Genomic DNA, 25,502 nt, shown 5'->3' on the forward strand with positions numbered 1-25,502 from the left:
ATGTTCTCTGTTGTTGCCTATTGTCTCTTCCCATTGAAGCAGAAATATTGACAATAGGCAGTGAGGGTCTCTGTTTGAATACTAGTAAATGTGAATTGTTAGCTGTAAAAGACTGGGATCCTTTCCGTCAACGGTATTTCAATGGAAGGGCAAGGGACTTATCTAGGGATTGTTAGAACAAAAAACAATAACTTGGAGGTTATTTGAACTTTAACCCTATCACTGACAAGACAAAAACGTTTACCCTACTCATTACATTACTCATAAAAAAAGCATTGATTAGTAACACTTAAAAAATGGTGGCCTGCATTATGGATATTTTAATATGTTAAACAAAATCTTTAAGAGAAATTTGGCTAACATTCCAACCTCAATTTAGAACTTTATTCCTAATTTCATTTAAAACGTTTTGGTGGCCTACATTTTATTTTGGTCTTAAACTATAATGTTGATTAGATTCCAGTAAAATTGAAGTCTTCTTAGATTTGTCATAAGCATACATGTTCTCCATTGTATTTCATTTGGATAAACAAAGCCATTTTGGATAGAAACATCATAATTATTGTTGAACTGGTTTGAGAGGGACATTATCCTGATGAGTAAGTTAAACAATCCACCGTTTTTTTTGTACCAGGAATTTCTAAGTTTATATACATTTCTTATAACAGTTTTTGATGCAATTCTTGCAAACTCTTTGGTGTTACTTCGAACTATACTGGATCCCTCTTCTGTACCTACAGTAGTTCCAGTGGACTCATTTGCTTTACTCTCACTTAAAAAAAATGAAGCAATACGCAAGATATTGTAACATTTCTTTATGTATATTGGATCGATGACATTTATGGAAAAAAAGTGTGGATGTTTACATACTTTTTAAATTACAGATAAAATTACAGAAGTATAATTTAAATGTTTACACAACTAGTACCCAGCTATTTATTTACTTGAAAAGGTTGAAGAAATATTAATGTCAGTTACTTCTGCTGTGAAACACATACTGAGACTGTCCTTTCCTTGTCTGGTTATGTGAAAATATTATTGCAAGATATATGTACATTTGTTTTTGATAATGTTTATAGTGAAACATTTGATGTTTGGATTTGTGATTATAATAAAAGACATGTTTCATTTAATAAACTTGATAATCATACTAGATGAATTTCATATTCATTAATGGAAATACTTACAATTTTAAAAATTAAAAGATTTTCAAAAATGAATTAATGTAATTTACTGTACATTCTCTGTACCCACCATCTCTAATAATGGTTAATGCTTGTTGGCAGTACATTTGCCCACAAGCAACGTTTTCAATCAGACTGAGTTTAGCGTATTTGGTTCAGTCACACCAGTTGAAACAGTCATTACAGTTAAACCCCACCTCTTTTCACAATTTCTCATATAACAACCTGACGAACATTGACCGCACTGAGAACAACAAGTCTAAATCCCACCCTTAAATAAAGACATGCATTTTCTAGATGTAGCCCATTTTGACTTGCGCTTCCATTTACTGGTGATCCTCCGGTTGCCGATGGCGGCGCAGTGCGCAACCGCATTGCAGTTATGATCATTTTGAATGCCGCGGGAAGATTCGAATCACACAGTGCTTAAGACAAGGAAGGTTGAAGAAGAAAACAACAACATAAACTAGCTAGCTTGTAGTCCACTTCTTAAAAAAAAGTAAAACTTCTAAATCATACATTTAAATGACTCGCATTTAGCAGATTGTTAGCTACAGTACTACTAAAGTACTATAGTACTAGTTAGCGAACGGTGGTTAGCAGTCGTTAACGATGTGGTTGAATGCTGGTACCAGTAACTTTTTTAATTCATAACTTGAACGGATATGCTTGACTGTCGGTGGTATTTAATTGTAGGTTTGATTAATTTAGGTTTGCTAATTAGCGAACGTTAGTTTTTTTCCAAAACTGACAAGCTAATGGTAATGTCAGTAGTAAGGATAGTTCGCTGCAGTTCGTTAAAATAAACATTGAATGAACAGTAGACTACTGTCGAGGCTATTCAAATCTCTCCCCTCCTTCCTCTATTTAATTTAACGTCAGGGTATTTATCTTTTTCAGCAGCATGACTCATTGCGAGCTTGAGGATATAACCATGCACCTGAACAACAGGATTTCATCTATAAGACGGGTATTGGAGCTACGGGCAATTGGTATGATGATCTGGCGAATCGTATTTGGAGGTGTATTCGTTCTGACAAATGAAACGTTTTAGTTGCGAATTGTTTAGTCAAAATAAATGTACACATTCAGGTAGGTCTCCCAACCAAAATGTTTTGTTCGATAGAAGGAATATACCCTGGAGATCAAACACATGACCTGTGTAGTTTACTGTTTCAGCTAACACAATGTCAATGTCTCAACTATTAATCAACATGAACTCAATTAACAGGTCATGACTTGGCCTAAGGTAGGTGCTGTTATTGATTTTGGATTCATGTTCTGTATATGAGCTCCACAATACATATGTTCTAATATTCTTTAAGAGGTGCTGCCAGGAGTTTATGTAATAGTAACATTATGAGGTGCTGGTACTCTGCTCTGGTGAGCTTGTGTGCTAGTCGAGGCCAGTCAATAAGCATGAAAAGAAGAGTGCACTATAAGCAAGCTTTAGTTTGTTAGTGATTGGATATTTATTTTGTTAACAATCACTAATATACAACTTCAAATTTAATATAACTGTAATCCAGTAGGTAAATTACAGTTAGTTTCAAGTTGTTGTGTTTTTACACTCTCTCATTTCTCCAATGCATAAAGACCAACCACATGGACAATCAGCAGCATAGGCTAAAATAGAAACGTATTTAACTAGCTGGCTTCCAGTAGACCATTTCCTAATTCCTAGCAATACTACTGTAATTATGAAGGTTGCTAAAAGTAACTTTAAGGCAATAATGTTTAGAAACCTTCTAAATGTTTCCCCGTTTTCAGCAAAGGATCAAGACAAGCGGATCATTCTAGAGAAAATTGGACAAGATGTTCTAGCAATAGATGGACTCCTTGACCAGTTTGAGAAATGTGTTGTCCGCCAAAAAGACCTACTTAAGCATTTAAAGGTATTTACACGCATGCTTTCCATTGTCTTTTTTTGATGGATAAATTTCAAGTTAATTCTAATCCTAGACTGATTGTGATGGACTGTTCTGTGTCACAGGAACTTGAAGGGTTCTTCCAGGAGGATGTGCAGGATGGGAAACACCTTAGGGACAACAAGCCCACACACATGCCCGGGAAGGGGCAGCAAGCCCTCCAGTAAGGAGGGTGTGGGTGTGGGTGTGTGCACTGGATGATTTTATACAAGTTACTCCATATCAATCAAGGGAATGTGTTGTCCTGTAACTTCCCCTTCTTTGATATTCCAGTGGTGGAGGGCCTTTGAGTGAGAGTAAACCGGCAGATGTGCAAACAGCCCAGCAGGAAAAGCCCAGGAAAACCTCCAAGAACCATATCAGAGAGATGGAATTCATCACCAGTGTCGAGTTTGAGTCCATCCCCCAGTGAGACCCTCTCTGTAGCCCTCCAAGATGATCCACATGCTGACGGCCACATTGATTATGCATTTCGGCTGTTACTGTCGAAAATGTGGTTTTACCCATTTCTTAATTGAAGACCTCTCTTCTGTTTCTCCCACTCTTTCTGTCTCTCACTAGGTATATGAAAGGCCGTGAGACATATGACCAGTTAAATGCAGTTGTTCAAAACATTAACAAGGCCTTGACAGGGAAATACAAGATTGTACACCAGTCAGCAAAAACCCTGAATAATGCCACACGAAAGCTTCTTCAGCGGTTTAAGGAGGAAGAGAACAAGGAAACGAAAGGTCCGTCACTCCAGCTTCTTAAGGCTTTATTTCCGTTTCCCGTTGACACATAACAAGCTTGATCGTTGCATTGGCGCTGTTGTAGGAGTTCAGTTGTTTCTTCAGTCACCTGCAAACCAGTGGAAACTAACTACTAAATACTTTGCTCTGCCTTCCAGGTGTCTTTTTCTTTGTAGAGGCCGACATTAAAGAGTTCACTCAGATGAAGGTAGACAAGCGCTTCGTGAGGATCCTTAACATGCTGCGTCATTGTCAGCGTCTCAGAGAGCTGCGAGGGGGAGGCATCACGCGCTACGTTCTGCACTGATCGGCCCATACGTGGAGAACCAACAGTTCCCACTGAGCTTGATTTGAACACGTTCAGTTGTCTTCTGTCTTCAACATATTTGGTTATGCTTGTCGTTAATTGAGGAGTAAAAAGGACCCCAAAAAAAAGCAAAGTTCTTAAGGGGGGGTGTGCACTTACAGTATGTGAGAGTGTGTTTCTTTAAATTATACAATCTCTGTGGTGATCAAGGTGACTTGGTTTATAACAAAAATGTTTTATATTGGCATAAAGGCAATAAATCTTGAATATATTTTCTCTGCGATGTGTAAGAATCTCTTTCCATATAACACATGACATGAAGTAACCTTATTCTATCCTACAGGTAATGTTTCCCTCAGGGTTACTTATTTCAACTGTGTAGGTTAACATTTCACTGCTTTCAGTTAGACATATTTTTTGTTGAGTCACAAGTGCCCACCTACTTGGCATTATTCATTGCACAAAGGACTAGCTATGTCTCATGCGTTTAAGCTCCTGGTAAGTGGGAATATTTATGACTATAACGGCAGTTTCCAATTATATCAGTGAATTAGGATTTCTGGTGTTATTTTATTTTATGCTTAAACGGTTTACTTGTGTCGTCTTATAGTTGGAAAGTCCTCTTCTTATTGCTGCCATTTTCATCACTGGCATTGGTGGGACATTCCAGTATGGATTTAATATATCTGTCATGAACTCACCATCTTCTGTGAGTACTGTAGATCATCTTGAAAAGTGTTTAAATAACAGAAATAGAGGCAGTGGAAGTTTGTCTTTTTAAAACTTGAGTGTACTCGATCTCAATAACTTTTTTTCTAATGCAACTGATGTGCACAACAATTGTGGGGGACTTCATGGCAATGAAAGCTATATTAAGCCTAGGAAATTAGAATCCATGAATGTGTGACTGAGCCACTTCTCAATGTTACTGAAGTTCATAAAGGAGCTGGTGAACACCACATGCCTGCAGCGTTATGGTAGATCCCTTGAGCCATGGGAAGTGACTCTCATCTGGTCCTTCATCGTCTCCATCTTTTCCGTCGGGGGCCTCCTGGGGGCCCTGCTTGCCGGCCGCCTCACCTCAGCGTATGGGAGGTAAGGACCATGGGGTCGCAGTGGTGAGTTTCAGTCCTCACTCTGGCTTCAGAACTGGGCTACACAACCTGGTCATGCAAAGCTGTTGGCCTCTTTTTTGAATGCGTGGTAACCTTCATGCAGTAGATTATGATGTCGATTTTGTCCATCATGTTTTCAGAAAGAGTTGTCTGTTAGTCAACAACGTGGTTGCCATGGTTGCTGCTGTGATGATGGTGTTGAGCAAAACAGCCATGTCCTTTGAGATGATTATGGTTGGACGTCTCATCTATGGCATTAGTGCAGGTAACCCGACTTTGTTCTCTTCAATAGATGTCTTTTTTTTACTTTAGCAAAACAAGGTCCTTATTATGTTTTAGTAATGCTCCCTAACTGTGTCTGTGGGGTATCTGGCGTGTCCTGCAGGCGTTGGTCTCAGTGTCCATGCCATCTACCTAGTGGAATGTGCCCCTAAGAGGCTCCGAGGGATGGTGGGTGTCTCTATAGCCACGTTTGTGTCCTTGGGGAAGTTCTTTGGTCAGTTCCTGGGCCTTAGGTGAGTCATCCGCATCTTTCTACGTCAGGGTTGTTTGTATCGGTGGAACTTTGTGGCGAATTAACACTGTGATGCTGTTTAGTGCTTATTTTTTGGTGCCTAGCCTCCTGTTGATTGTGCTCTGTCCTTGTAGTGAGTTGCTGGGCACAGAGGACCTGTGGCCCTGGTTGTTGGGCTTCACTGGTGCAACTGCCCTGCTGCAGCTCTCCACACTGCCCCTACTCCCAGAGTCACCCCGATACCTACTACTGGATCGCGGTGACCGCCAGGGCTGTGAGAATGGTGAGACATGGGTGAAACTCTGTGAAAAACATAAACATTAACAGGCTATCTAAGAAAAGCCACCTGACCTCTGCTTGATGCGTCACTCCTTTTCCCTTTGCTCTACATTTGACCTCTTAGTACTTGAAATGCTCTTATTCAGAACCACTTACTGTAGTAAGCGTACACTTTTATACTTTTAGTTTCTACATTTGAAACAATGTGTTATGATTTGTTCGATTTACATCCGGATGTCGAATTCTTCAAATAAAACTCCCTTTCATCCTACTCGTAAGCCAGCCCCTTTTCATTGCTGCTTGCAGCTGTGTTTCACCAGTGCTTTTTGGCTGTCTCCCCCCCCCCCCGTAGCCATTCGCAGGCTTTGGGGCAACAAAGATCACAGCGCAGAGCTGAAGGATATGCTGGTAGAGCACACATCCATGAAGGGTGTCCGCAGTCACTCTGTGTTGGAACTGATCATGGACCCGGCTGTACGCTGGCAGCTCCTCACTGTCCTGGTCACCTTCACCACACTGCAGTTCTGTGGCATCAATGCTGTGAGTTGATGCATGAAGTCAAACTATTAATCATTGTGTTTGAATTATGGATGTGTTGAGTGAGATTTCGAGGGGGCAATCAGGATGTACACATGTACCCTGGCGTGGTTGTATCATGTTGCGATCAAACCTCACGTCTATAAGTTCATTCAACATGTCTGACTGATAGAATAATTAGCTTTGTCACTTTCTTATCAGAGCCTTGTGTTTTAAGCTCTTTAAAAATATATCTGACTGACTGAGTGATTAGCTTTGTCACTTTTTGATCAAAACCTAGAGTCTTAAATTCATTCAACATGTCTGACTGATTGAGTTATTAGCTTTGTCACTTTCTGATCAAAACCTTGAGTCTTAATTTCCTTCGACATATCTCGCTGATTGAGCTTTGTCCCCGGTGAAAATGTTTAGCCTTAAGTGCCTTCTGCACATCTGACTGACTGAGTAATGAGCTTTGTCCTTCTGCACATCTGACTGACTGAGTAATGAGCTTTGTCCTTCTGCAGGTGTACCTTTACTTGTTTGACGTGTTCCGTACGGCTGGGATTCCTGCCCACCAGTTGCGCTATGTGGCCTTGGGAACCGGTCTGTGTGAGGTCTCAACCTCATTGGCTTGTGTGGGTCCTGTTTCACCATATCCCTCACCACTAACCATAACCAATCATCATATTAATCAGTATGACCTCCGATCCCTGTGAATGGAAAGTGGCACGTCTCACGTTTTGGTCGATCCTGTTTGCAGCTTGCCAACAAGACATACAGGTTTCCGAGCGTCTTATTGATATGAACCGATAGTTCCTCCCTTCAGTGTGTCATTTCTTTGTATTTGACAGGAACATTTCCCTCTGTAAATACTGTCACTATGTGAGGTTGATGGTTAACCTCCCTTTGGAATGGCAGGTGATGGTGATTGAGACCACGGGAAGGAGGCTGCTTCTCTACAGGGGTTACCTGTGCATGGCCGCCACACTGGCCCTGCTGACCGTTACACTGTACCTGCAGGCAAGTCCCCCAGAGGCACACTAACATTAAAACTATTACTTTGATTGTTGTAGCTATAAACTGTCTTGTTGCGAATCATTCATATTAGCAGAATATAACATTTTAAACTTAACATTTCTCTCATTTCAAAATGTCTATGTGAAAAACGTTAGTACACCCAATGTTGACGTCAACTGACAGGAAGAGACTACACATACTTGGCCTATATGGGAGCTCAAGAAGAGAGAAGCGTTTGCCAGACAACACTTGGGTCAAAAGTGGAATTGTTTGGGCGCTATGCCACATGTCATGTTTAGCAAAAGCAAAATAGCCGCCTTTGAACAGAGAAACCTCATACCAACGGTAAAGCATGGAGATAGTGGCATTATCGTTTGAGGCTGCCTCAGAGCCAACTTGCCATCATTGAGTCATCCATGAATTAGATATTGTAGAATTTTTGAGGAGAATGTGCGGCCATTTGTCAAAAAAACTGAATTGATCGATCTTTGCAACTGGACAGTGATCCAAAACACACAAGCAAATCTATAACAGACGGGCTCAAAAAGAACAATTGGAGACTTAAGGAATGGCAGTCAAAGCCAAGTGTAACGACTCGTCTTGGTGTAGCGTTGGAGGGAACCAGGCGCAGGCAGATATCACGTTCGTTGGTTTTATTAAACAACAAACAAACCAAACACGAACGGAAAACAATACTAATGACTGAATGAAATCAAAGTGCGCAACATGCGTCTTAACAATAAACATTCAAACAATACATTAAACAACACTCACCGATTAACTAACAAACAGCAACAATGACAGCGACAGCAACAATGATCCACAATGTGGGGAGCAGAGGGGAAACATATATACACATACAAACGAGCTAGATTGGGACCTGGTGTGGAAGATGGGAAACATGTGACAGTCCGGGATGTGTTCGTGAGAATATGGGAACTTGTGGAAATATGGCATGGTGGCGCTGCTGCTCACCGCACCATGACAGTACCCCCCCCCCAAAGGCCCGGCCACCGGACGGGCCAAGACGAACCCCAGCCCAAGGGAGGGGGGGCGGGGCAGCACAGTACCCCCATCGGCACAAACCCGCCGAGGGGGCGGAACAGCCGAGACTAACCAGGGTGGCGGAGCCGTCGGGACAGGCCGGGGAGGCAGAACCGGCCGAAGATCAGGAGCCGGCGGAGGGTCAGGAGCCGGGAGAGCCGACGGAGGGTCGGTGGCCGGCGGAGGGTCAGAGGCCGGGAGAGCCGACGGAGGGTCGGTAGCCGGGAGAGCCGACGGAGGGTCGGTGGCCGGCGGAGGGTCGGTAGCCGGGAGAGCCGACGGAGGGTCGGTGGCCGGCGGAGGGTCGGTAGCCGGGAGAGCCGACGGAGGGTCGGTAGCCGGAAGAGCCGACGGAGGGTCGGTAGCCGGAAGAGCCGACGGAGGGTCGGTAGCCGGAAGAGCCGACGGAGGGTCGGTAGCCGGAAGAGCCGACGGAGGGTCGGTAGCCGGAAGAGCCGACGGAGGGTCGGTAGCCGGAAGAGCCGACGGAGGGTCGGTAGCCGGAAGAGCCGACGGAGGGTCGGTAGCCGGAAGAGCCGACGGTGGGTCGGTAGCCGGAAGAGCCGACGGTGGGTCGGTAGCCGGAAGAGCCGACGGTGGGTCGGTAGCCGGAAGAGCCGACGGTGGGTCGGTAGCCGGAAGAGCCGAAGGAGGCGCCGGGGCGGCCGGGACAGGAGAGGGCGGTGGCAGCCAAACCCCGGCAAGCTCAGGCGGTGCAGGCCACTCCTCCTCGGCCTCAGGCGGTGCAGGCCACTCCTCCTCGGCCTCAGGCGGTGCAGGCCACTCCTCCTCGGCCTCAGGCGGTGCAGGCCACTCCTCCTCGGCCTCAGTCGGTGCAGGCCACTCCTCCTCGGCCTCAGGCGGTGCAGGCCACTCCTCCTCGGCCTCAGGCGGTGCAGGCCACTCCTCCTCGGCCTCAGGCGGTGCAGGCCACTCCTCCTCGGCCTCAGGCGGTGCAGGCCACTCCTCCTCGGCCTCAGGCGGTGCAGGCCGCTGCCACTGGCAGGAAGGAGGCGCTGGCTGCTGCTCCAATGCAGCAGGGGGCGCTGACTGCCGCTGCTGGCAGGTAGGGGGCGCTGACTGCCGCTGCTGGCAGGTAGGAGGCGCTGACTGCCGCTGCTGGCAGGTAGGAGGCGCTGACTGCCGCTGCTGGCAGGTAGGAGGCGCTGGCTGCTGCTCCAATGCAGCAGGGGGCGCTGACTGCCGCTGCTGGCAGGTAGGAGGCGCTGGCTGCTGCGCCAATGCAGCAGGGGGCGCTGACTGCCGCTGCTGGCAGGTAGGAGGCGCTGGCTGCTGCTCCAAAGCAGTAGTGGGCAATCGGCGCCGTGGCGCAGGGACAGGGGCGGCGGAAGGCCGCGGAGCAGGAAGCGGTGTGCGCCTAATTGCCAGCCTACAGCCTGGCCAGCCTGCACGGGGTCGAGGAGGCACCGGACATAGAGGGGGCGCCGTCGGGACTTCCCCCGGGCACCCACTCAGCCCCCCCCTAAAATTTTCCTGGGGGGACCTCGGACCAAGCGTTGGGCACCTCGCCCTCTTCTTCCTCCGGCCTCGCCTGTGTCCTGTCCTTCCTGCCTCCTGCATGTCCTGCAGGAGACCCTTCACCAGCTCCCCTTGCTCTTTGGGGTGGGGCTTGACCACTCCATACTGGTCCATGCCCCACAGTGGCACCCCGAACCCGTCTTGGGGCAACCCCCAGCACTGCTCCCCAAGGGGATCCTCCTCCACTCTCTCATAGACCGCTTCGTCGTCATCTGAGGAGAGGGAGTCAGACCCCCAATCGCCCCTCCAGGTATATACCCTCTCTGGAGGGACTGCCTGCTGGTTCCAGGTTTGGTGGATCATTCTGTAACGACTCGTCTTGGTGTAGCGTTGGAGGGAACCAGGCGCAGGCAGATATCACGTTCGTTGGTTTTATTAAACAACAAACAAACCAAACACGAACGGAAAACAATACTAATGACTGAATGAAATCAAAGTGCGCAACATGCGTCTTAACAATAAACATTCAAACAATACATTAAACAACACTCACCGATTAACTAACAAACAGCAACAATGACAGCGACAGCAACAATGATCCACAATGTGGGGAGCAGAGGGGAAACATATATACACATACAAACGAGCTAGATTGGGACCTGGTGTGGAAGATGGGAAACATGTGACAGTCCGGGATGTGTTCGTGAGAATATGGGAACTTGTGGAAATATGGCATGGTGGCGCTGCTGCTCACCGCACCATGACACCAAGATCTCAATCCTATTGAAATGGTGTGGGGGGACTGCAGGCAAACATGACATTGTTGAAACTGTACTGAAAAAAAGATTGGGCAAAAATTCCTTCCAGTAGAACAGGGGTGTCCAAACCATTCCACGGAGGGCCGTGTGTCTGCAGGTTTTTGTTTTTTCTATAAATTGGTTCCCACACCTAAACGACCAGGTGAGGGTAGAAACTAACACAATTAGTAACCTAATTAGTCAATCACATACAAGGAGAGAGCAAAAACCTGCAGACACATGGCCCTCCGTGGAATAGTTTGGACACCCCTGCAATAGAGACTTACATTTCAGCAAAAGGGAGCAACGCCAGATACTGAAGCTCAGTGTGAACATATTTTTTCTGCAGTATGAAATTGCATTTCTGTTGATTTCGAATGAATAAATGATTGCTAACTATAATAATTTAGTGCCATTTGTTGAATTTGGTTACATTTATCTCTCAGTATTGCAGAAATGAAAATTATGTATCAAATATGTACAAAAAATGTACTTTCCAGGGGGTGCACTTACTGTTTCACATGACTGTATGTAATTAACAAATATGTAAGATTTAGTGGAGGTTGGTACTAGTCCTTTGGTTGAGATTTGTACTATTGCATTGCCCCATCTCCAACACACTGCTCTGCCATGTACCACTTTGTATGTGAGGAATGCAACCATGTTCATTGCAAATAAATTAATGTTATTCTCAGAGACATGTCATCCAGCTCTAAAGTTCACAGAACCCCTGTATATATTGTTAGTATGTTACATTAATATTTTTTTTACAATGGATGTCTCATCAATAAGTCACACCCTTTGTTTTTCCCTTTCATTTTCAGACCCTATTGTCCTGGATGCCCTACTGCAGTATGGTCCTCATCTTCCTCTTTATCTTCTTCTTCTCCAGTGGGCCTGGTGGGTCCTATACCCTCACATAGAATGAAGCTAAGCTAACTGCAGATCAGTTTACTTACATGTTTCTTTTATTGTTTCTTGCTTGTAGCTGGAGTGACAGCACCTCTACCTGGCGAGATCTTTAACCAGTCATTCAAATCAGCATCCTTCACCATCGCCTGCACGCTCAACTGGCTGGGCCTCTTCCTGCTAGGGCTACTGTTCCCTCTTATAGTGGTGAGCACAGCAATCGCTGCAGGGGAGAACAGTACTCAACAGGGAGAACAGTACTCTAGGCATAATTTGCCTGCAGCGGATTTTATGTAATACTGGAGTCCTGACTTTCTGGTCTGTAAAGATCCCTTGGGACTGTGGGGGTGTTAACCCAGGTGTTGTGACGACATTTCCAATTTGGCCTTCATACTAACATGGCTACCTAATCACAACCATCTTCTAGGTGGTTGTATTTGTTTGGACTTTCACATCCCTGCATGCCCTCACAGTGTGTTCTTTTTCACAGGAGAATTTGGACTACTTCTGTTTCCTGATTTTCTTTGTGTTCTGTTTCCTGTCTGGGGTGTTTGTTTGGTACCACGTGCCTGAGACCAAGAATCGCACTGTCATGGAGATTACTGCCCAGTTTCAGATGATGCATCCCACGAGGGAATCCTCAGAGGAGGGGAAGACAAGCTTTGAATTAAATCCTAACAAAGCATGTACAGCCACCAAACTCTAAACATTTGCCATAATTGGCTAATTGTTTTATCCTTCCTGTTCAAACATTGTATTTATGGAAGCTCCTATTTTATTAAAATTTGACTGAAGCTTAATCTATTTCAAGTATTCTTTCATCTAGATGGCAAATAATTTTGACCTTTGCAATGGTGAGGAATGTCTCTAGGCACATATTAAAGTAGTTTGTTTAGTTGTGTGAGCAGTCTCTGTCATTGTTATGAGGCTCTAGCTCCAGGCAAATGTACACTAATCAGGGAAGGAAGAGGTTTTTATCCTGGACACCCACTGATTGAGCATTACGGTATGTGCCTTACTTATTTTAAGTTTCAGTACATAACTTAAGGCATGATTTAATTAGATTGCTTGAAAGTAACTGAGTTTGGTCTACCATACATATATATACGTCTCTGGAAAAAATTAAGAGACCACAGCACCCTTTTCTTTCCTTTCCAAAAAAGTTGAAAAGGATAGTTTTGAGTGAGGAACAGAAACGTCCAATTTGCAGTGGTCTCTTAATTTTAACCCTTGTTCCTCACTCAAAACTCACTTTTTTGGAAAGGAAAGGAAAAGCTGCAATGGTCTCTTAATTTTTTCCGGAGCTGTATATATCTGTCTGATTTATAACACTCATGTAGGATGTTGAGTTTTTTTGTTAATGTATGATTATCATCAAAATGGAAACCTAAATTAAGGTAGACATTTATATCGATATAATCTATAGTCTAACGTAAAACTAGCAGTTTAATAGTAGTTTCTTTTGTGTTTTTTTCCAATTGCTTGGCCTTTTTCGAATCCCAGAAAGTGTTATTTGCCACCTCGAGATAAACCCACGGTTCCCTCTGCATGTGTACGCGTCTGATAACGTTATCATGTTTTAAAGGCAGCAATTCAAGTCCAGCGTGCGTGTGACCAATTCATTTACATTATAGGAGGCCCTTAGTCCGCACCCACTTTTTAACTAACAAACTACGTTGTTAAATGGGAGTGGTTGTTTACTAGCGTATGTTGCATCTTTAAATGCTTCGGATAGTAAGCTAGGCCATGTGTGAGATGACAGCTAGTGCTGTGGGGTGTTGTGAGATCTGATCTGGATAACCTCTGTAGAGGCTGTAACATCGTGGGCTATGGAGGATCCGATTTGGAGTGCGAGAGGTCAACCAATTAAATCGGATACAGACCCGAGCGTTTCGCCTGATGTGTCTTTGGTGAAAAGCAAGGACCATCAGCACAAGTGAGTTATTTGATGCAGCATACTGTTTTATACTCAAAGCTGTGAGAATTATAGCATAGGCTAGTTGGCATATTCCAACACCAGTTGACAAAATCGGCATGCGTATGAATAAAGTAAGCGAACAAAGCTAATGGTTACTATCCTGATGTGAGTAAAGTCGTGTCATAAGCCTCAGATTTACAAATACTTGGAACCTGAAGAAAGCCTGCTGTGTAAATTGCAACATTATTATAATGCATTATCCGATTATTAATGTGCTTATCCGATCTTCTGAACTTGCGAATTGTGTGGCAGTGGTGGTATAACAGCATGTCAGTGTTGATATTAGATGTATTGAGCTATTGCCTATAGGCTACATCACACTTAGAGAAACTTCGATATTCCGATGTCCAGTAGAGTCGGTGACATTTTTTACTCAATTACAGCCAATAGGTTACATTCACTATATCCGTCTAGTGACACATTTTAATGTGAGCATTCTGAATTCCATATAGATAGAAAAAAATATTTTTTTAAAATATGGAATATGTTTCCAACTGACTAAACTAGCCTACCTTTTTTGTTTGTCACTCACAGCGTGAAATATCAGAGAAATATATTTATTTATATTTGTTTGAGTACCGAAAAACATCTATAGTCTGCATTTTCGTCGCATTTTCAATACCACATATCGGGGGGTTTTCACCACGAAAATGTTCATTAAAAGCAAATGTGTCAAATCTGGTCCTTGCTATTGCACGCCAGTCAACTTGCATACAGATCGGGTGGGCTAGTCTACAGGCTATGATTATCGAGGCAATATTGTTTCTATTTGTTAATAGCAGCCACTTCTCAATCATGTCAATTGAATAAGACCTTAGACTGACTAATCAGAGCCACAGCTTGTTTATCCCCGGGCCGTGCAGTTTCTGTAAAGTTCATTATAATTAATTTAAACTTGAGCGTAATAAACTGTGAACCTGAATGACAGTAGGAACACAACAGAACTGGGTTAGACCAAATTCGATTATCGTCTTTATGCGACATGACTTTACTCATTAAAACAGTGGATTGAAACGTGTTTGTGACATGATCACTGTTCCAAGTGTACTTCAAACCAGAAAGATCATTCAGCACCCTTGTTCAGGATAGAATATGTCACCTAAACACAGCAAACCTCTTTGTGGTTACCTTGTCAGCCTGTCATGACTGTCTGATCACAGTCAAGAATTGATAAGGAATCTCTCATTAGCTATTTGCACATAAGGCTGGCACAATTTCCATATGTCCATGAATAGCTCTGTTATGTAGTCTCATCATGAAAAACAACCTAATTACCATTAATGAGTATGCTTCCAAGGACCCTTTAGAAAGCTGTTCTGTAAGGCATTTAACCCAAATTGCTTACCGATTTTTGCTGAAAAGAGCAGTGTTCTTAGTCACAGTTACAGGGAAAACTAATAGTACATCTTTTTTAATGGTTATATTTGTGATAATTGTCATCTAAAATCCCATGACTGTCACAACCCTGGTTGATTGCTACTTGGGGTAATTGATATACAGCTCCAGAAAAAATTAAGAGACCACTGCACCTTTTTCTTTCCTTTCCAAAAGAGTCAAAAAGGAAGGTTTTGAGTGAGGAACAGAAGGGTTAAAAAAATAAAGAAAATAATAAAAGTGCAGTGGTCTCTTAATTTTTTCCAGAGCTGTATAATGTTAGGGCACTGGAGTGGATTTCGCATCTCAATACAGAGTGACTTCTATTTATTTCCTAATTTTCCCATTCTGTCTCTTTGTGGCTTTTGTTTGTTTTGTTTCTGCTACAGTGCATTATTTGGTTACAGTAAACCCTGAAAGTTGAATCATGAAACGATAATCATGGAACAAGACTACGTCATTAAAAAAGAAGCAGTGCCAAGTCTCAATAAATCCTTGCCAATAATATTGCTGCCTTTAAAAAAAGACTTCACATTTCATAATTTAGCTCTAGGTTCATGGACTTGATGGTCCATATTGACTAGATTAAATACATGTGCTACTGACCTGATAAGAGTAGGACTGTAATGACGTGACTGAATGTAGGATACAGAGCCCACTATGACGTAACCAGCTGATTTGACAGAATTTGCGGCAGAAGATATTCTTGGTTGGTTCCATAGATTATATTTAATAAAGCTTATGGCAACTTGGCCTGCCTGATTTTCTCAGGATATCGATTTCCAAGGCATTTTCCAAGGTATACTAAGAAATAATAGAATTTATGGCTTTCCAGAATTATACCACTTTAGCAATTGACTGAATTCTCCTGATTTATCTGACGGCTGTAATTTTGTGTTGAGTACAAATAACATGTGCTTTAATTAAACCAAAAAATTCATGTAACCATTTGAGACATGTTCTGTGAACTTTTTAAATGAGTGTTACCATTGTGGGGTCTGGTCTTAGACAACTGATCAGATATACAGCCCTGTTCACGTCATTCAGTGTTCATGAACTGCCCACGTCTCACCACAATGGGTGTAGCAGATCATGTCCGATACGCCAACTGTCCTGTTTTCCTTTGATTACAGGGTGTTTGTTAATAGGAGTGTAACTTTGGAGAACATCAAATGCTATGGCTTTGATATGGACTACACTCTGGCAGGTGAGTTAATCTAACAGACCCAGTAGACCTTCCAACAAAAACAATATGTGCCTTTTGATTTTGTTTAATCAACTATTTAGAATGTATTTATAAACTGTTTATAAGTAATTTATTAAGTAAATATAAACAGTTATAAAGTCATTTATAAACAGTTGCCCATTATGACTCAGTATTCAAACATAATGTAAATCTTAATTTGCTAGTTATTAATAGTTATTTCATGAAACATCCTTTGTTGCATGCTAATACCTTTCTTGGGTACAGCTGTGATGTCTTTCTGAGAAATTAAACCGGTCATTTAAAGCATTTATAACATTTATAAAGCATGAATTGCGGCCACTAAGTGCTGAAAAACGTCTGTACTAGTAATTAGTAAATGTTTTATGTTTTTATGAATCAGGGATTAATCACTAGTAATTGACTGATACAAATCCATGCATGGTTGTAAATTGACCCTTAAAATAGCCTTTCCGATGTGCTTGTACATTGTGGAGTGGAGAGCCGAGAAATACGGATTGAAAATATGAAAATGTATTGTAAATTTTAAGTGTGTAATCAGAACTGTTTTGAAAAGTTTGTGAGTATGAAAACATTGTCAAATGTTCACTGATTCATGCATTACTGTTCAATGTGTCCTGTGTATATAGCTTACAAGTCTCCTGACTATGAGAGCCTGGGCTTTGAGCTTCTCAGAGACAGACTGGTGTCTATAGGTTATCCCCATGAGCTGCTACGTTACAGCTATGACCCTACCTTCCCCACACGGTCAGTTCTCTCTCCCTGTTCGTCTCACACCCATTCACATACTGTTTACACATTACATCTGGTAGTAACATGACCCAGTATTAACAAAGTCAATTGTATACATTCATTGGCATGCGTTAGATTTATTGAGAAAACACTCACCTAACCATGTTTTTTAAATACATTTATTTCTCTGTGCTCTCTGTTTTATTTGTCCTCAGTCCAGAGGGTAGCTAAGCTTGAGAAACATTTGACATTTTATCATTCCATCAGTAAAAATAGCCCTACTGCAGAGATGGTCTCCCCATATGGCTGGTAGCCGTAAAACGACAAGATCGGTCAAAATAGAGGAGAAATAAAAAGTAACCTGGTGATACTATCAAGAGCAGCCACATATATAAAGGATTTCATCATCTTGCCCTCTGCCATCCATTTCTCTCTCTGCATAACAAACACCCCCCTGCTCTCCTTCTGTTCATCCCAATCTCTCTTCCTGTCCCAGTGGCCTGGTGTTTGACACAATGTTTGGTAACTTGCTAAAGGTGGACTCCAATGGAAACATTATGCTGTGCACTCATGGATTCACCTTTCTAAAAAAGTAAGCAATGCATGGAAGGAAATACAATTGTGTGCGTGTGTGTGGCCATGACTTGTGTTGTGGTAGTGTTTGGCATTCGGTAACAGGATGTAACGGGGTCCACACTTTTACTGAACGCACATCTGCACAATCACTTTGCAAACATAAACAAGGGAACAGGGGAATGAAACAAGCAATGATTGGCCATGTCCAGTCAGTGGATCAGCAGGGCCAAAAGGTCTTCTGTCAAACATCAGAAGGACAATGTCACAGAGAACCATAGGGACAACTATTGGCTGAAAGCCATCATATATGAGACCATATACCATGGGAATGACAGAAACTTTATTTTTACTGTTCTTATTAAAATAGCAATTAGGCAGGTTTGCAGTATATGGGAAATGTACCACAGGTTTTGTAAAGACAGTTGGGCTGCCCCACAACAGATCACAACAGAGGCCAAGGTTGCCTGATTCAGACTATGGTCACATCTATCTGTGAGCATCTGTCTCATTCCAAAGTTATATTCAGCCTACAAGATTTAACAGTCCCCATTTCCCTTGTTGTTTTACAGAAGACTGAAAACTGACTCCATAATATCCCTCCCTTTTTCGAAACATTAATGGATGCAAAAATAAAGTATATTTATATCCAGCACCTGGTGCCGTGGTATTTGAGAATGTCTACATCTGTGTTTGCGTATATGTAATTACTGATTGCTTAAGGTCCTTTTGATTTAATCTTGGGTTATATGTATGTATATGAGTTTTATGTGGGGCTATGTGTATCTTTTTTATATTACATTTTTCATGAAGATTCAAGACTATGTTGATTATACAACCCCGTTTCCAAAAAAGTTGTCATGCTGTGTAAAACAGAAATAAAAACAGAATGCAATGATATGTAAATCATTTGAACCCATTTCAAATGTTGAAACTGAAAATGTTTATTGTTCCTTGAAAATGATATGCCCACTTTGAAATTTGAAACATTTGGTTCAACATTTTATATGTTGTCATTGTACTATTTTCAATTAAATATAGGGAATACATTTTTTTGCATATCCTTGCATTCTGTTTGTATTTGCATTTTACGCAGTGTCCAAACTTTTTCGGAAACTGGGATGTACTTTACTTGGGCCTGCCTATCCTACATTAATAAATCAAGCTTTAGATGCCTTTAGGATCCCCTACCAGCAGCTAAGCTATAGAGAGGCTCCAGTTCCAGGTTAAATCCCCTCAGTCTCCTCTGCCTCATGCACTAACAGTTTGGCAGACTGTAATCTCGCTTCAGTGGAAAAGGTCTGTGGATGTTTCTATTTCCACCTCCAGCTAGAACTTCAACACACCTGCCAAAGCTGCAGTTGACAGAATTGTAAATGTTGGTATTTTCTAATGATGTTGCAACATAGCAAAGCGACTCAAAGAGAATCATTGATTGTGCTGCTTTGTTGATTAAGGATTTCACAACTTGACAACTTCAAATTAGATGGTTCCTCACCATAAAAGTCAATGGGGTGAGAGAAAGTGTAATACATATACAGTTTTCTTTAAACAGCCGTCCCCAACTTTAGCTTACTTTAGCATCCGTTAGCTAACAATAAAATAAAACATTTCCATGTTACACGATCACTTCCAATGATTTGAATCTAATGGTTGCTGAGTTAGAAGTTTGTGATGGCTGTTTTGGACAGTGCTGTGATGTCTTGTTATCAGTGATGTAGAGGTAAATAAAATATGTGGGTTAACAGATAGCTGTCTTGGTGGAGAAAGCACTCTTGCCATAAATTTTTCTGCATTTGTTGAGTAAAATGCTTTGTTCTCCCTATAACTCCAAATTGTTTGGTGTCATTAGAGAGAATGTTGCATATCCTTGCCATGTTACATGTCTTTTCATGCATCCTTGGTTGCTTTATCTTATTACTAGTATGCATACTTTCCTTCTCTACAGGGAAAAGATCCAGGAATACTACCCCAACAACTTCATTCAGAAAAGCGACACGGACCGCTTCTATATCCTCAACACTCTTTTCAACCTCTCAGGTAGTAGCAAGTGTTATTTTGTGCATTTCTGTTCAATCTTACTCTGAAGAAGGTGAAGTAATTCCCACCTCCCATCCTGCTCCTCACACAGAGACATATCTATATGGCTGCCTTGTGGACCTCTTCAATGGTTGCAGCAGATACGTAAAGTTAGTGAATCTGTTCTTGCTTCCGCGTCTTGTTGCATTGGCTTTTTGTCTTCAGCTGGAATAATATCTTGGCATTTGAAATAAGTGAATAATGCGACTGTAGTTTTATCATTTGAAATAAGTGAATTTTACTGAAGATATTTGGTGTTTTTTTACAGCTGCCAGAAAGGTTACAAATATGGTGACTTGTTCACGTCCTTCAGAAGCATGTTCCAGGATGTTCGAGACGCAATGGACTACGTTCATGAGTCGGTTAGCATTATACATACACCTTATTAAGACACACTTGCAAAATGGAAAATAACTGTCTTTGTGTAAGCACTGACTCCCTACCTTTTTTCACATAGGGCAGTCTGAAGGAAAGAACACTGAAGAATCTGGATAAATATGTCATTAGGGATGTGAGTGAAGAATACTTTTTTGGGGAAATACATTACTGTCAGAGTGCTTTGTAAATATTTGGAGTTTATTAAACTGAATATATTTATGTAAGTTTATTAAATGATACTTTAAGGAATTGATGACTTTAAATAAAGTCTCTGAGATGACCTAATGTTTTTCTGTCCTCTACTTTACCTTCTCAACAGCCAAATTTGCCAGTTCTCCTGACTCGCATTAAGCAAGTGTCCAAGGTTTTCCTGGCGACCAACAGTGACTACACCTACACTGAGGTCAGTTAGTAAGGGTGCATGATACATGATATCTATTCTGTCACTGCACATTTACAAACTAGTAATGTGTCTGGTCTTCTCCCCAGGCTATCATGAAATACCTTCTTGAAACTCCACCTTGTACCAAGGTACAGTATCTAGCTGTCTCCAGTTTAAAAATAAACATTATGTTTTGGGGAACAAATGAAAATGAATTCTAATTAAATGAATTATTTTTTATTTTTTTTAAGAGGCCAAAGACACAGTGGCGTGCATACTTTGACCTTGTCGTTGTGGATACAAGGAAGCCACTATTTTTCGCTGAGGGAACTGTGTTGAGACAGGTGGACACGGTAAGGATCTCATGGTATTGCTCAAATGTATTTTTATCCTCAACAAACAATAGATTGTTGTAATCTGTCCACCACAGAACACAGGGAAGCTACGCATTGGAACCTACACAGGAGACCTCCAGCATGGAACTGTCTACTCTGGTGGTAAGAATGTTTTCATATCACTACATTCTAGGAAAAGGGTAGAGGGGAACATGGAAGACCGGAGAAAGCCAAAAAGTTTGTGCTAAGATGGTAGAGGAAGTGTGTCCATCTCAGTATCAGTGGACGTCACATCTTGCAGGTTCCTCAGACATTGTGTGTGACCTGCTGGATGTGAAGGGGAAGGATATTCTCTATGTGGGAGACCACATCTTTGGAGACATCCTTAAGTCTAAGAAGAGGCAAGGATGGAAGACCTTCATGGTGGTGCCAGAGTTGTCCAGGGAGCTACAGGTGTGGAAAGACATGAGATGTAAGTATGAATGGGGTTTGGAAAATGTGTGGAAAGACATGAGATGAAGTATGAAACCTCACAGAGAGCCTAACACTGACTGTTCATATACCACACCCTGACTTCACAAGGCTACGTACCTTGTTAAATAATGTAACCTAGATGTAGGGTCCACTGTTTTGTTCATCTCTCTTTTTTTTCAAGATCTCTTTGAGGAGCTGAAGCGTCTTGATGTGTTTTTAGCTGAGTTGTACACGTGAGTTGGTCTTTCTTCTATTCTCTGGGTGACACGTTTCTATTATTACGTTTTCTAAACTGTTTGATGTTAATCAACATGACTGGCAATCTCTCTTCAGGCACCTGGACAGTAGTTCTCCAGAATGCCCAGAAATCCATGCCATCCAGACCAGGATGAAGGTCAACTTTGCCCACTGACTTAAGATCCCTCCCTGAGAAATGCTATTAGTTTTTTCGTCTTTCCTGTGCATCATGTTATTTAAATGATTCATTGAGGTCTATTTCTAGTTTTGTCTCGCTTTTACGATTGCTGCTAATTTGGACTGCCTGGCCGTGTGTCTGATAGATGGTGACCTATAGAATGGATATGTCCTATGGGAAGATGGGCAGCCTGCTGCGAAGTGGCAGCAGACAGACTCTGTTTGCCAGCCAGCTCATGCGTTACGCTGACCTATACTCTTCAAACTGCATCAACCTGCTTTACTACCCATTCAGCTACCTGTTCAGAGCCACCCCTACCTTGGTGAGTCCCACCTCAGATAGTTGTGAGATAAGAACAGGGACGTGCATCCACTTTTGCACAAAATCTCATGCTAAAAACAATGTTCTGCCCCTGATTCTGTCCAGATGCCCCACGAGACTGCGGACCATCAGTCCTTTGACATCCCCACACCTGACTTCTTTGCTCTGGATCAGGTCCGTAGAATGGCTGAAGGCAAGGTTTGACACTTCGATCTTTGCAATGATTTACAAATGTTTTAGTTTTTCTGTTTTATAAACAGTGTGACTGAAACAGTGTGTCAGAAGTCTTTCATGAAAAGTCAATAGGTGTTGTCTCTATATTCAAGTCCACCTTGATTTTAAAATGTATAACCTTTTTTCTTGCAGAACACGATTGAACAGGGTGACACACAGGATCTAAAAGAGATGTGAGGATGTGTTTACCAAAACAGTTCTGTTTTGACATGTCTACCAATTAGGGGTTGTGTGTTTCTTATTTTTTACTGCTAATTGACTACAAAATGTATAAGACGATGTATAGCGCCACCTGCTGGAAGACAGTTAAATAACTTGTCTTCCATCTATCAGACCCACATTTATCCAACATGTGCATTGTATAAAGCAGGGGAAAATACCACTTGGACACTGGAGATGGGACAATAAACCGAAAATGATTTACATAATTCATTGCAATTAGTCGCCTATACTAGAGAAATGCTATGTTTTAAAAACGTTTACTGTTTATCTGTTTGATTGTCAATGAGAGAACTGAACAACCATCAAACTAGACACTGGAGAAGGATAAAGGATTTCCCTCCAGTATCTCTGAGCTAATAGATGCAGATTTGAAGGGTATTGTTATATTTGTTTTTATTTATTTGTTTTTATTTTTGTCTATCTATTTGGCTACATTACTTACAAGCATTTATACAATGCCATTACTTTTATACATTTATACAATTCGATTTCTGGGTAAATGTGAATTAACTTTTGAGCATGTAAACCGAAACAAGCACATTGCCTATTTCTGAAATATCAAGTTTTCGTAGTGAATTATAATGCAGGCTTGCTTATACAGCCAATGTTCAATAAAGACGTAGGCATGCGTATGTAGGGGTTACGTGATCAAAGCTCAGTGGATTTGTGTAAGTGATGACATGAATAAGTGACAAAACTTTCTCATTCTTTCTCTTGTGTTGTCTTCAAAGCATCCCATATTATATTTAGAAGCCTACCCGTGCCTTTGTAATTAGTTGTTTATTAAAGATGTATTAAATACGCTAAAAGTCCAAAATGGATCCTTCCTAAAACGTTGAAACCAAATGACCCTGTCATTTCCACATTGAGAGTAACAATTAGGGCTCTTGGAGTGTACTTGCGCCCTTTGCCCACTGGATGGCATCAGATTGTGCAAAACACTTGTAGCCCACTGGAAGCAAACTTATGGATGAGTTTTAACTTTTTTATTATCACAATTTAACCTATAACACTGAGGCTCATTGCCTTATTTGTTTCATCTACATATACAGTAACAGAGATTTAACCCCCTTAACATCAAAAACACATGTCAATTGTGTTCAATACTAAAATATTATTAATCGACTATCAAGAGTAGTAATTTTATAGTAGGCATAGGCCATCTTCATGTTGAGGTGCAAGCCTGTGATACAATGTATGTTTTTTCGTTGTCTTGTTATATCGTTGACATTTAAATAGCATAAGATCTGATTAGGTTAACTGCATTTGTGGTGAAAATAATTTTTCTTAAGGATTTCTTTTTCTTAACACAGACCCTTAGCAATTTCAACACATTAGCTTCAGATCTGACATTAAGTCTATTTTATTTGCTAATATAGAAATTATATATTACTATTACTTTCCAGCAGTTTTGAGTTATTATATTTGGTAAATGTTTAAATGGTTAAAAGAAATATGAAGGCTTAGTGATATTAATCACATCTCATTATTTTCTAACCTAAGTCTAATTGGTCTTTTCCGGTTGAAAAAATATATATTACTATTCACTGCAGAAGGTAACCCCAAAAATGTTCAGGCTGAGTCACATTCGGGAACACAGGGGCGTGTTCCCGATTGTTCCTCATTATTCCAGGGCCCTTTCTATAGAATAGAAAATCATTTCAGACTTAACTTTAACTTAACTATAGCCCCACAATATTTAATTGCATGTAATTCGTTTTCAAGACAAAAACATGCACTTAAAGGAAACATGGCCTTTACCAAGTAGATCTAAAAATAGATCAAATACAATTATTCTTAAAATCTTTCTTGCAATGAAGATCAATTTTAATGTTGAATCAATTTAATGTACAGACATTATTTCAATGCAATGTATGAAAGAATAACTCTCCATGTGTTTAATAAAGACAAAATGAAAAAGGGAAACATCTAAAAACTCTATATAAAAGGTTAATGTCATCATTTTTATCTTTTTTAATCTTATTTTGTTAAAAACATACAGTATATGCCACCTCATTCATTCCAACAGAGCAGACCAACACAGAACTGATGAAAACCCTTTTATTTCCTTGACACATGGCATGCACTCACTCAAAAACATAATTTTAACATTGAACTCAAACATCTGCTTCTTGTTAGTCAAAATGAGTAGGCCTACATTGTGTCTAACTCAGCCTATGACTCGGTATGACTAGCTAATTAACTCATTTACCTTTCCTTTGCTGTAAACTGGGAGTAATGGGGCTTGCCTGAGCCACACATAAGTGGTGCGCCAAAGCATTGACCTGTTGGATTCAGTGTAGACACTGAGTGCTCTACCCAGTCAGATATGACTGCAGACACACCACCGTCCCCCATTCCACGCATTCCAGGATTTCCCAGAAAGCATTGCAAGCGAGCCTCAACAAGTCACATTCTTTACTCTGGGAGAAATTCACACAGTCAAGTGGCTGAGATAGCTCTACTCCACCTTAATAATACTCACTTCAGTATGGATGGAAATCAATTACTGTAAAATATCTCGTCCCTCCCTAAAGCAAACAGAATTGCTTTTTAATTGAAATTCTTTAACAATTGACAAAGCCTGACAAATTATTGTCAGTAATATCACATCAGTAACAGAACAGGAATAAACCCACAGTATTATTAGGACTGAGCCCCTACTCCTGTTAATCAAATAACAGCAGTGGACCAGCATTGTGTATCACTGATCAAGGTGCTTTGGCTTGAGATCTCCCACACTAAAACTGTTTTCTTTGTCTAGCTAAGATATTTTTTGGAGGGAACGGTTTTTGGCATTTGACTGTTGGCTTAAACGTTCATTTGATTTAGTCATGATTCAAAAACCAACCTTGATTCATAGTGATTTGAAGCACAACAATACATTTGAGGATGTCCCAACCAACTTCCCCAGCAGTCTGATCCTTTGAAGGGCTCCCAGATGAGGCTACACACAG

At 41.4% G+C, this 25,502-nt stretch overlaps 3 protein-coding genes across 10 annotated transcripts; all 3 read left to right on the forward strand.

Annotated features, from left to right (window-relative positions):
- The first annotated feature begins 1,483 nt into the window (after positions 1 to 1,483).
- ska1 (spindle and kinetochore associated complex subunit 1) lies at positions 1,484 to 4,428 on the forward strand. Of its 5 annotated transcripts, none has more exons than XM_010877734.4 (7): positions 1,484 to 1,683; positions 2,085 to 2,176; positions 2,955 to 3,079; positions 3,178 to 3,275; positions 3,386 to 3,520; positions 3,674 to 3,843; positions 4,002 to 4,428. In XM_010877734.4, exons 2-7 carry the CDS (start codon positions 2,089 to 2,091, stop codon positions 4,148 to 4,150), a joined length of 765 nt encoding a protein of 254 aa, XP_010876036.1. In that variant the 5' UTR covers positions 1,484 to 1,683; positions 2,085 to 2,088; the 3' UTR covers positions 4,151 to 4,428. The 5 variants fall into 5 exon arrangements, with proteins under 5 accessions (XP_010876036.1, XP_010876038.1, XP_019908780.1 ...); XM_010877736.4 differs by having other exon boundaries at positions 2,088 to 2,176; XM_020053221.3 differs by having other exon boundaries at positions 1,484 to 1,620; positions 2,088 to 2,176.
- A 167-nt stretch (positions 4,429 to 4,595) lies between these two features.
- Positions 4,596 to 12,613, forward strand: slc2a11l (solute carrier family 2 member 11, like). Its single transcript, XM_010877732.2, has 12 exons — positions 4,596 to 4,648; positions 4,761 to 4,859; positions 5,085 to 5,245; positions 5,406 to 5,530; positions 5,651 to 5,780; positions 5,914 to 6,062; positions 6,411 to 6,598; positions 7,102 to 7,212; positions 7,496 to 7,597; positions 11,739 to 11,814; positions 11,903 to 12,030; positions 12,314 to 12,613. The coding sequence occupies exons 1-12, from the start codon at positions 4,625 to 4,627 to the stop codon at positions 12,527 to 12,529; spliced, it is 1,509 nt and encodes a 502-aa protein (XP_010876034.2). The 5' UTR covers positions 4,596 to 4,624; the 3' UTR covers positions 12,530 to 12,613.
- A 909-nt stretch (positions 12,614 to 13,522) lies between these two features.
- Positions 13,523 to 23,357, forward strand: nt5c2l1 (5'-nucleotidase, cytosolic II, like 1). Of its 4 annotated transcripts, none has more exons than XM_010877727.4 (18): positions 13,527 to 13,759; positions 16,309 to 16,382; positions 17,030 to 17,147; positions 17,629 to 17,724; positions 19,654 to 19,745; positions 19,837 to 19,894; positions 20,053 to 20,146; positions 20,242 to 20,295; positions 20,482 to 20,565; positions 20,652 to 20,693; positions 20,796 to 20,897; positions 20,975 to 21,041; positions 21,181 to 21,351; positions 21,535 to 21,586; positions 21,687 to 21,747; positions 21,914 to 22,090; positions 22,195 to 22,287; positions 22,456 to 23,357. In XM_010877727.4, exons 1-18 carry the CDS (start codon positions 13,653 to 13,655, stop codon positions 22,498 to 22,500), a joined length of 1,587 nt encoding a protein of 528 aa, XP_010876029.1. In that variant the 5' UTR covers positions 13,527 to 13,652; the 3' UTR covers positions 22,501 to 23,357. The 4 variants fall into 4 exon arrangements, with proteins under 4 accessions (XP_010876033.1, XP_010876029.1, XP_010876032.1 ...); XM_010877730.5 differs by having other exon boundaries at positions 22,195 to 22,282; positions 22,456 to 22,702; XM_010877729.4 differs by having other exon boundaries at positions 13,529 to 13,759; positions 22,195 to 22,263.
- Positions 23,358 to 25,502: the final 2,145 nt, after the last annotated feature.

Source organism: Esox lucius, chromosome 14 (genome assembly GCF_011004845.1).
Source record: "Esox lucius isolate fEsoLuc1 chromosome 14, fEsoLuc1.pri, whole genome shotgun sequence".
Taxonomy (NCBI): Eukaryota; Metazoa; Chordata; class Actinopteri; order Esociformes; family Esocidae; genus Esox; species Esox lucius.